Raw genomic sequence first — 12209 nt, 5'->3', positions numbered from 1 at the left:
CTGAATGAACAGCTGTTCCCCAAACGCCTACACGGTCCTCTGGTAGCAATGAACAAAGAACACTAAGAAAGGAAAAACTCCATTTTCTTGCTCTTTATTTTAAAAAGTTCTGGAGTTTTAGTTGCCCGTAAATCTAATATGATCCAAGAATTTATTTTAACTAATAAATTGATAATTTTCTACTGAATTAAGTGGAAGTAAAATGAAAATCTAAACTAACACAGGAAAATAGTATTGTAGTATTGAATTTCATTGATGAATAATATCTGGAGTATTTTTCAACCTGGGACTTTTTTTTTTTTCCTAGATAATGTTATTTAGTGAGGCATTATCTTTCTAAAATTTTAAAAGAACCTTGATAAGTTTCAGAGAGACCAGAAAGGATTGTAGGGGCCTTGAGGGGCTCAGAAAACTAAATCATGTAAAGAAATGAAATATCATTACACCCAATATGAAAACTGCAATTGTAATATTATAGGTGACCTCCATTTTAAAACGTTATAAAATATAATCAAATATTTTTTCTAAAGTCACAAGATTTATTACTTACAGATCTAAGAAACTGGGGGGCAGAGGAGGTGCAGTGCAATGAGCTGGGGGAAAGGCAGCCCTCCTTCCCAGGTCAAGAGCAAATAGGAAAATATTGTATGTCAACTGTACTTGAAAAATAAAAATAAAAATAAATTAAAAAAAAAAAGAGCAAACAGAAGAGGAGCGAGAGAGTAGGGTAGCAAGCACCTGTTGTAAAATGGTTGGGGCAGAGGTCACTAACTTTCTCAGGCTCAACTCTAAGTGGTTATTTTTTTTTAAAGGTGACCCCTGGAAAATCAGAACAGGAACTTGGAGCAGGAATCTTGAATTCAGTTTCTTCTCTAAATGTCCAGACTCAGGGTGTGAATAGAGTTGTCATACTGTAAAATGCCTAGGCAGCAACTCCAAATAGCTGTTTTCTAATCATAGCGGTTACATAGCCTTTCTCTTGCCGATCTACAGATGAGAGGATCTGTTCATTCTCCAGAAGGCAAATAAAAAGGTTCTCACAACTGCAAGGCTGAGGAAAGCATATTTTAGTTCTAAACCAGAATAGAATATTTAAAATTCAAGTTATCTCATATTAGAATGGTAAAGTTAGAGAACATTGGACTCTTAGACAAGGTGTAGTAGCCAGCTGTGGAATTCCTCTGTAAAGATCCTTTGGTCCTTAAGTCTGAATTTTACTGTTTTACTCCTTAATGACTCAGGATCCTCATTATAGTTATCAATTGTAAAATTAGGCTATAAAATTTTTTAAATCGGCGATCTTAATTTTAATAAAAATACCTTTCTTGCTTCTTGACATCCAGTTGACCTTAGTTTATCACTAAGCTTGCTCATTATTTTTCTTCTCACTGATGCCCATTTCTTTCATTCAATATGCTTCTTGTTTGTCTTTCATTCAATACGCTTCTTTGCTGTCTTGTTTCTTGTTTTGATGCATAGTGAAGTAACTATTCTAGGTTCTGCTCCTCAAAAAATCTTTTCTTGTGTGAAGCAACCTTATCGTACATACTTTATTTTGTCCATTTTATTTTTTTACCTTCCAATATTTCATATTTTTTTCTTTTAAAAAAAATGTTTAGTACATATTTTAACATCTTTGGGATGTTTTCAACACCTAACATCTTCTTTGAATAAGGTATTTGTTGAGTTTTGTTTTCTACAGTGCTGCTATGTATTTGGTGGTTTTCTACTTCGAGGGCCAGATTATCAAGTCATTAGACAATTCTACTTCATACCTCCCTAAACAAGAAATGACGAAATAGCATTAACCATTATTTGTACTAGCATGAAATAGCCTTACAATGTGATTCTTTATCTCAGGAAATATCAGTAGTAAATTTCTAAGCGACCAGCTTAAGGCAATTTCTCATAGGATATTTATATTTAGCGGGGTCTCAGCTTATATGCAGTGTTGTAAAAAACATACCCCAGGGCAGTCAAAAGGAGAATCACAAAGAATTATAAAGCTTATAATTTGATCATATTTTTAATAATCGAAAGGTGCTGCTTAGATAGCTGCTTAAGTTTATAATCAAGATTAGGAATGTTTCCAAATTAATTGCTTTATGGGTGCACATTGAAGACTATAGAAAGATATGCCAAAAAAAATATGTAAACTATATAGCAATTACCTAAAAGGAATATAATCTGTCAAAATGGAGAGGGTTATTTTTTTTGCTTTCTACTTTTATACATTTAAAATTTTTGATTGTAGTATATAGGTTTTATTTAAAGGAAAGACAAAATTTTAGAAGGTACCGACAATCAATATCATATTATTCAATAACTATGGCATACTTTCTATTGCTAATACTAGTGAGTCTGCCTCTATGGTCCTATATTTACACTTTTCTTTATATGTAGACTGCCAAAAATAAAAATATATATTTTTTTATTTACAAGCAAAGAAATAATAGACAAAAAGTGTATTTCACTTTTTATTAAAAAGAAAATTTCATGGAAATTACAAAATGGCTTATTTATAATATCAAAGAAAATTTTATACTAAAGTATTTATTTCACTGCTTTTATTATAATATAATCATTTTTCCATTTCCAAAGTTATAAGAAAGGAAATTAAATTAAAAAAATGATTACATTTATAGAAATGAAAATGATCATATAATTAATTATATAAAATGATACAAATGATACCCTTTTAAGAAAACTTATACTTTAATAAGTATTGAATTTAAAGGCTGCATAAGTTAGAACTAAACTGTATTGATAGGGAATGCACATAAATATTTAATGTATACACAAAACTGAAATAGTTACTGTGTAAATAATTAATGCATTTCCAGAAAAATACTGAATTTCTAAAAACATTCTAAACATTAAATTTCCAAAAAAACCACAATAAATTGGCTTGTGATACAAACTATTTATAGTTTATGTTAAATACTTTGATAATTTCTGTTACAGTGAGAAATAACATTGAATAACTCTCATTTATGATATGAAACCTGATCCAAACTCTGAATTAAACTGACAAAAAAATTATCATAAATGTTATGAAAAAGAAAGTTTCAATGACGAGCCACACTTCATCAAATCATCTTAACTTTTACTTGCTTATAAATTAACTTGGCATAAGTCTTCTTTGTTAATGCTCTTTTAAAAAGTGAGGAAACCAAATATTGAAGTTAAGGATGTTTTCATTAATTTAGCCTAACTCAGAATTCTGCAGATTAGAATAATTTCTTATTAAAGTTGTTACCAGCTGAAAGAAAACCATTAAACTGTTTCCTAGTTGTCACTATTTTAGCTTTCTAGTCTTCCAATCAGCAATTCCTCTCACCGCTTTGCCTGAAAATCCAGGCCAATAATTCTTTTCTCAGGGTTGAAAGATTTAGTCTCATCTCCAAAGAATCATAGTGCCTTGTCTTTCAGTTCCCTGGTGACAGTTCACTTGCAGGTGAGAGGTCAGGAATTGAGGACATCAAATAATTGTAGGTTTTTAGGTATAGTACTTAATTTTTTGTGTGTGATAATTGGCACAATAGGACGTATTAGTAATTATAAGTTTTCCCATTGTTTCCTGGAGCAATGTATATTTTATAGCCTTAAGTCTTACAAAATATTCAGTCATAATTAATTTCTGTTTCCTTTTTTTAAAGTAATTTTAGATTACTTCAATCAGTTTTAAATAATCTAAGTTTTAAATGAAATTTCATACTGATACTGTTCATAACTGAAATTATTATAACTCTTCAACCTGGTAGGAATAATACCCCTATGCCAACATAGATTATGGGTATTAATTTAATAGAGTATTCATAATTTTTTTACTTCTATTTTAAAAAGAACTTTGCTTACATCATTTCTTACGTACAATACTTTATCAATGCCTTTTTCATTGATGTTGAAGACTGTGTGATAATAATAGCACTGAGAATTTAATGTGGCATCTATGACAAATACTTTTAGCTTTCAAGTCAATCTCTAAAAATTAATATTTTAGATTGAGCCTATGATATTAATGCAAGTTAATAGATTGAAGAATTAATTTAGCTGAAATGAGTATGTCCTCATTTTTAGCATTTGCGTTTGTTTTAACTATTCTAAACAAAAGTAAAGCTGTAATCTTAATAAGAGAAGTATATGCTGTAATAGCTAGTAGTTTTCAATATTCACATGTCATTTAGCAAATGAGAATGAAAAATGAAACCTTCCATTGATATGCCACTAAACAATATTAGGAAAAATTGACAGAGTTTTACTACAATTGCTACGTGTAGTTTTTTCTAAAAATCTCTGTATGTGTGTAAATATCATATCATAAAGTTCTGGGCGGGAAAAACTTGTTTGTATTATGATCAATTTATGATCATAATGACAATGGATTCATTCCTCTCATGTGTTAGTCTGCCATGTTTAATTTCATTAAATCTTTGTTTCAGAGTTTGCATGTGGTACTCACTTTAGTAGCCACTATCTCTTGACATTATAAATAATACTTTATGATCTTTTCTACTATATCCTGAAATTTAATACTAAAATAGGTGGTCTTGGATGAAATAATTACTATGGTCTTTGGCATTTTGATTCCAATATAATATTTGACTTTTTTGGTCTCATGGAAGGCCTTCTTATTTATATCATCCTGATACATATTCTTAAATCCAACAGACAATAGAAGAAATATGTTTGGATTTAATTTTACATTAATTTCTTTCTTTTTTTTAATTTTAAGTATAAACAAGTTTTTTTTTCAGCCAACTTTCATATCTGATCTTTCAATTATCAGGCATTGGCAATTTGGCATTTGAATGTTTTGCTTTTAGGGTCTTGGTTGTCCTAAAATAATAATTACTGGTATATACAAATTTACAAGAAACATAAAAAATAATAAAAATGTGGCCAATACTTTGCAAATGTTAGAGTTTACATCAGAATATTACCTTATGCTAATTCTGTCTAAATACTTGTTAGCATAATAAAAATAATAAAATTTATTTTTCATGGGATGTGTAGATAGATCAAGCATAGATTCATTGTAAGGTTACTTGACCTCAATGTGTGTTTATACATTTTTTTATGGCATCATACTGTTAATCTTTTTTCCATAATACTTTGCATGACTCTGATTATTAAATATGGCTTAAATGCAAGATTTGACTGAACTCTAAATGAACTATCTGGTGGGATGGTGAATTTCTTTTTAGAGACTGAACCAGTTGAGTTCCTCTGAGTGCAGCACAGTTGATAACCCTCTGCCAGGAGAAGAAGAAGCAGAGGCTGAACCTATAAATTCAGATGAGCCAGAAGCCTGTTTTACAGATGGTAAGAGAAAAATAAAGACCTTGGTTAGCATTCATTTATTAGTGTTTTGGATTTTATCTTAAAACCTAATTCTTACCAGGGGTTGTTTAGTAAAAAGTCAGAAGACTCCATTTCATGCTGAGTCAGTCTTGGCTCTATGACCAAGGGCAAGTCATTGGAGCTATCTAAGCTTCCCTTTGCATATTTATGATACTCTACTAACAATAATTTACAATGACAGTGTGTTATACTCTAATAGACTTTTACTTACTCTAGGATGTTCATACGTCTCATTTTAGATCCTTAATTCATGTTCCCAGCTCCGTGAAACCACTAGAATACAATTTAATGGGATAGATGATACTATTGTCCTTTTCTTCAAAAATTAAAGCTACTCAACTAACTCTCAGTAAACTGTTTAATGTTTACTGAGAGTTAGTTGAGTAGCTTTAATTTTTTCACTACAGTTCACTACAGACTGCCTTGAAATTATTCCTTCTCTGTGTTTCAGAGGCCACACTGTACCTGTATTCTTCTTTTATATCACTGAGAGTTCTGAGTTTCTTCCCTTTTTTCTTTTAGTGACTATTTTTGTGGACATCCATTAAATAATGATGTCCCTCCACATTTTGATACTTGGTTATCTTCTGTTTTTATTCTCTAGCCCTAAGGGCTTTCATCCATGTCTATAGCTTGAACAACCGTTTTTGTGTTGTTGACTCTTAAATCATTATCTTTACCCCTATCCTCACTCTTGAGTTCCAGAATTGCCTACAACTCTCCACTGGTCATCTCTGTTTCCTTTAAGCGTCTCAAGTTTAATAAGTTTAAAACAAACTTTAGTGGGTTAATCTACATAACCTACATCTTCCTTCAGTCTTTATTTTATTTAGCGACATCATGATCTATCCTGCTTCTCAAGCTAAAGACTTTGAGTCAGTCCTAATCTCTTTCTTTCTAGCCACAAGTTGATCACAGAAACCATAAGTTGATCATAAACTCTGAGGATAGGATCCAAGTCCTCCAGTGTATTCTGACTCACTAAAATTTGAAAATCATTGGTTTATAGGATAAAACCTGAAGTCCTTAACTTAGCATAAAGGCCTTTGGCCTTTATCTATTTTTTTCTAACGGTATCTCCTCTCGTTACTTTTCATTTTCTGCCTAACTGAATTTTTTACTATTCACTGAATTTTTCAGGGGTTTTATTCAAAGTAGTAAATTCGAACTTTACCTAGGAAAGTATTTTCTAAGCAAGTATTGTGTCATCTAAGTAAAAACACAAACCTAGAGTAGGGTTGCAGTGTGACACAGTGATACAGAGTACAAGATTTGAAGCCTATTGAGCATGAGTTCTAATTGGCTTACTGCTAACTCTCTATGGAAACTTGAGCACATTTTTAAATCTTATACCTTAGATACCTAATCTATAAAATAGGTTTAACAACCTAGGGATGTTGAGGAGATTAAATGAGATAACTCCTATAAATTAATTAGCACAGTGCTTTGTATGTCCTATTTCTTTCTACTTTCCTTTTGGTTTTTAAAGTATTTTGTTAACCTGTATAGAAGCTATGATAGCATTTATGCTAATGACTGACTTTCTACTCATGAGTTTACCCCCAGCATCAGTATTTTTTATAGAAATTATCAAATTGCTTTCATTCTCCAAGATTTTCTCAAATAGTCTCCTATAACACTCATGCAGTAAACAAAATGACTGGCAAATAAAGGTATCTATACGTTATAATGGGTACATGAATTTTCTTCAAATACAAGCTAAATCTCATTTTATGAGAGAGGCAAACAAGTATGACACTCAATTGATAGAAATATATTTTTACCCACAGGGACCTATTAAAATGTTTGAGAGGTTCTCTGTTATGTTTACATTTAATTAATAGTCCTTTTAAAAAAGAAGATGTGATAATGTTGCTAACCAGCTAGGTTGGAAATCTCTTGGGGTGTGCCTCTGCATAAAAGCCAGACAAGCAGTCAAGCACTCCCACCTCAAAAAATAAGAGAGAGAAACTCTCTGAGGTGTGATAAATCCTGAGGGCAATATTGAAGAAACTTCATCTCAGACAAAAAAGTTTATTTGCTTTTCTAATTAGAATGTATAGTACCTTTTCTTGCCTCAATCATAAGAATAATATTTCTCTTCAACTTTAAGTCCTACAAAAATAAATCCCAGATAGTAAGTATTCTTAAGCAAAAGGATAACTTTCTCTTCTGGTAATTATACTTGAGGCAGATAGATTTTGTCCTTCATGAGTTCTTTGTTTTGCAATTTAAGATACATTCTAAAGTTTCAAGCAGTAAATTAATATAAAAACTAATTCCATTTTTCCACTCTTCCTAGTGTTTTCTTTTGCCCTGAAATAGATTACCTGGGAGTCAATTTTTGACACTATCTTTTTACTGTTTCGCCATATTATTTTATAAAACAATTTTCTGTTTACTAAATTCATTTGAGATATAAGATAATTGTCTTAAACACAATGAAGATTTTTTTTTTTCAGATCAGAGGTCGTGTTAACTGTAATTAACATTAGACAGATGAAGTCAGGTGAATATTTTCCATTCACCCTGACTTTTTGTTTTATTCAATCTTTGTGTATATCCTAGAATTCACAGAGAGAAGACTTGTCAGATCATGATTAATGCTTAGATGATTTTAAAACTTTTTTGGGGGGATTATGTCTTTTCAGTCAACTATACACAGCATATTATGCTATGTATAGGACTAGATTAAGTACTGTGAACAGAAAGAAAGAGCATAACAGACACGTTTTTAGACTTCTGGGAAATCAGAAGCTTTCGGAGAGAAAGGGCAGGAACACAAAATATACCTGATAGCAAAACACACCAAAGACTTAGGGAGAAAAACGTAGCTTACTACATTTCTGTAAAGCTGGAAATTAAAGTGCTAGGAGATATCTTGTATTAACTGGATCATTGAACTAATTTTACTACAGAATCATAAAAGAAGCCATAATAAGACATTGTCTAAAATAGTTCATTAAGAGAATTCTAGTTTTGTTGTTTTAGGATATACAGTTTATGATTACTTGAAGTTATTACTTGATAGGTTCAGTATTTTTCATGAAATATATTATTTGTTTTATAGAAAAGAAAATTATTTTTACAGTGCCTAATTTGAAAATGTCTGAAACAAGTATCTAAAAAGTGCACTCCCACCTCCTACCTTCCTTCCAAATGAGGCTTTTTTATCTAAAATGTTTTAAGAGAGGAATTAATCATAGTTCCTCTTTTTAACATTCTCCGTTCAAAATAATTCTAGTTGTTTATATTTTAATCAACTTTAATTTTTTTAATTTAATTTTTAAATTTTTAATCATTACCTTTCTAGGCCTTTCTTGGTCATGGCTCTGTTCACCAGTCCTTCATGAAACTTTTTATTAATCTCTCTTTTCCTGCAGCCTCCTCTGCATCTCTCCCTCTCCTACTCTGTCTCCTCCTTCAAGGTTTTCTCTGCTTCCACCTGTCCCAGTGGTGAGCAGGTAAATGTTTAACCACGAGTTCTTCAAGAAAAAAGAAGTATGTACATGTACATCAGTTTATTTTAAATTTTGCTGATATAAAGGATATGTGGCACTCAGTTTACAAATAATAATATAAACAACATTCCTTATTGTACATTCCACGTAGCTTATTGATTCTCACAGAATGCTTTTGTTGACTTGCAAAAATTTGTGTAGATGACTAAAGATTACAATTGGTGAACAAGCATAGTTTTAAACTGAAAGTTGGTATTTTCGATGACATTAATCAGTAAAGTGAAGTGAAACAAAGAAGCTATATGTCAGAACTTCACCGATTTATCAGTAATGTGAGTAAACCTTTGCTGAATCACATAATAGGATTTGAATAATGAAGAATATTTCCTCAAGTTTTGTGCTGTTTACAGTGTAATGGCTGCAAACATGACACACATTTACTGTTTCCTCTGTTTTATTAACATTTTTTCAAACATATTCTTAAGTCTATGCTAGAAAATCAACAAGTGCTAATTTATAATATTTGATGATTTGTAGTGTAAAGAGTTCCACCATGGCTGATTTCAAACTGCTGATGTGACTTCACTAAATGTGGAGTTGAGAAGAAATGTACAGTAGCCCAACATTATAACAAGTTTCCACCACCAGATAGAATACAAAAATATGCTCTAAAGCATAGATTATAGTAAAATGTAGTAAAATGATTAGAAAATGATATGTTTTTAATATTTGTTACCTTTTTTAAAGTAACTCATTTTAGTTTTATACACTTTAATTTTTGATAATGACTGCCTTTAAACGATAGCCTAGCAAAATTTCCTGGCAAATTAACAATGAATTATCAAGAGCTGGTATGAGCTGAGCTGGCTCCAGAACACCACTGAATTCCGACCCTTAATATTGCTGTTCCAGAATATTCTAGACTTGACCTTTTTCTCCCTTCACCCTTAATACCTCAGACACTGTCTTGATGTCAGCTGACACACGTGCTAATGATTCCTAGATATTCTTTTCTAGCCCAGGCTTTCCCTCTGAGCTTCAGTTTCACACCTCCAGATGTCTACAGGATATCGGTATCTAGAAGTTTCACCAGCATGTCAGATTTGTGACCTCCCAAGTGAGCACCTGCTCCTGTAGTCCTTGTTTCATTGACCACATTCACCCAGTCATTCTTGGGCTCCTCCTTTTCTCTTATATCCCACGTTCAGTCAGTCACCAAATCCTACTGATTTTACCTGCCAAATGTGTCTTGAATCTAATATTGCTCTAGTTTCTATTGCCCTAACCTTCTTGTTAGGGAAATTGAACCAGAATTCTAAATGGTTTTCTGGCTCTGAGTCTTTCTTTACCTCCGCCCCTTTCGTTTTTTCCTGTTCCAAATTATCCTCCACACAACTGTTGAAACATCCATTTAAATTACATTGTTGTTTATTGTTCTCTGCTTTATTGCCTTTGTTGTTCTCTGCTTACAACCCTTTACTTGCTCTCCAATGTCTATTAGATATAGACCAAACTACTTAAGGTGGAGGAAAATGCCTTCCACAATCTGACCACTTTCTCTAACCTCATCTCTCACCTATACACTTTGCTTTCATTGCAGTTCTGAGCTACTTGTAACTCCTATGCTCAACACCTTTTGCTGCCTTTGGCCTAGAATTCCACCCAAACCCTTTTTGGCTAAGACTTTGATTCAATGCAGGCTCCACCTCTTCCAGAAAGCTTCCTCTGACTTTCTTTCTCAACAAATAAGCTAGGTTAGGTAGTCTTCTTTCATGCTACCAGATTAACTCCTGCATATATGTCATTTTAGTTACTTTACCCAATTATAGCCAATTATTTCTATATCTGCCTAACTAAAGCCAAAAAATAAATAAATAAATTCCCCAAGGAGAGGAAACTATGAACATAACCAAGTATATACTCAATAAATCTTTTATGTGAAATGAATGAATAAATATAAAATAAAGTGTTCCTCAATTTTTCATAGCTGTATGTTTCACACCTAGGATTCCAATGTCAGGTTTGGTTTTAACTTAGAGTATTTGAGACAGTTTTATCTGTATCTGCTCAACAAGATCTATTTTTTTTTTACTTGATTTTAGGAACTTCACTAATTTTCTTAATAAAACTTAGAATGGTGTTTCTCAAAGGGCTTTTTATAGAGGAGTTGAAGCAGCACCAGATTGCAGGCTAGATGCACATCAAGGAAACTTAATATTTCAGCAAAAAAGATCCTGAAATACATTTTTGTCTTCAGACTTTAATTTATTCATTCATTCATTCTTCAAATAATTATTAGTGCTCATTGTGTTTCAGGATAGGATTGTATTAGGATTGCAATAATAAAAAAAATATGTGGTTTAAACACTGTAGAAAAGATTTGATGAGATATCAGAAAAGTACAGAAGACAAGACTACATTCTAAGTTAGAAATAACCGACACATATTACGAAAACACTATGGAGAGTTAGGTGATAAGGTGGCATCCAAGATGAATCTATTTGAAACTGCAGGTATAATTGTTAGAAATTATTTGATTGAAGAACTATCATAGAAAAAGCTTTGTATTAAATAGTGTATTTTTAAAATTCTGAATGTCAAGATTTCACATGCATGTCTTTCTTGCCAGGTTGTGTACGGAGGTTTCCATGCTGCCAAGTTAACATAGAGTCAGAGAAAGGAAAAATCTGGTGGAACATCAGGAAAACGTGCTACAGGATAGTCGAACACAGTTGGTTTGAAAGCTTTATTGTTCTCATGATCTTGCTCAGCAGTGGTGCTCTGGTAAGTGATCTGACACCTCAAATAACAAATTGGTTGTCAGTACTTTTGATAAATAAATTGAAAGATAAAAATATCTCGACAAGTTGTTTTACCCAATAATTAATCCCTATGATTGGTACCAAGGATAAATTTTTAGTTTAGATCAGTAAATATTTACTGAACATGATTACATGCCAGGTATTATTCTTGCTACCCTGAATGCAAAGATGGATAAGATTCAGGTACTTTTCTCAAAGAGGTCAGAGAGCATTGGGGAAAAGAACAGACAGTTGTTCTTGCAATAGAGCTTTATCAAGTATATCCCTTACTCGATAAAGTTCGTTTATAAGTAAGGAATAAACTTGATAAAGCTCTATTGCAAGAACAGTTGTCTGTTTGGGATTTCAGAAAGGTATATGATGTTTTGCAAGATTTAGAAGAGATTAATAGTTATTTTCCAGCCAGGCAAGGTGGGCTGAGGAGAACAAGTGTACAATGGTACGAACACATAAGACAACATCGCATATACAGGAAATTAAAAGTTACCAAACTGTAAGAAGTGTTATGGGAGGAAGAGCAAAACCAGGAGAAAAGTATTGGCCAGAGATATTGTGGCAAAGA

The 12209-nt window shown here is 32.0% G+C and overlaps 1 protein-coding gene across 1 annotated transcript in view; it reads left to right on the top strand.

Moving 5' to 3' along the window:
* SCN9A (sodium voltage-gated channel alpha subunit 9) overlaps positions 1–12209 on the top strand; it is a 124057-nt gene that overhangs the window by 91452 nt on the left and 20396 nt on the right. Inside the window, exons 19-20 of the mRNA XM_025039560.1 lie at positions 5208–5325; positions 11455–11609. Coding sequence (XP_024895328.1) covers positions 5208–5325; positions 11455–11609 — 273 coding nt within the window. The remainder of the gene's footprint in view (positions 1–5207; positions 5326–11454; positions 11610–12209) is intronic.

This window comes from Pteropus alecto, unplaced genomic scaffold (genome assembly GCF_000325575.1).
Source record: "Pteropus alecto unplaced genomic scaffold, ASM32557v1 scaffold3, whole genome shotgun sequence".
In the NCBI taxonomy this organism is placed as follows: Eukaryota; Metazoa; Chordata; class Mammalia; order Chiroptera; family Pteropodidae; genus Pteropus; species Pteropus alecto.
Note: the sequence above shows the minus strand (reverse complement) of the source record. Positions and strands in the feature narration are given on the sequence as shown.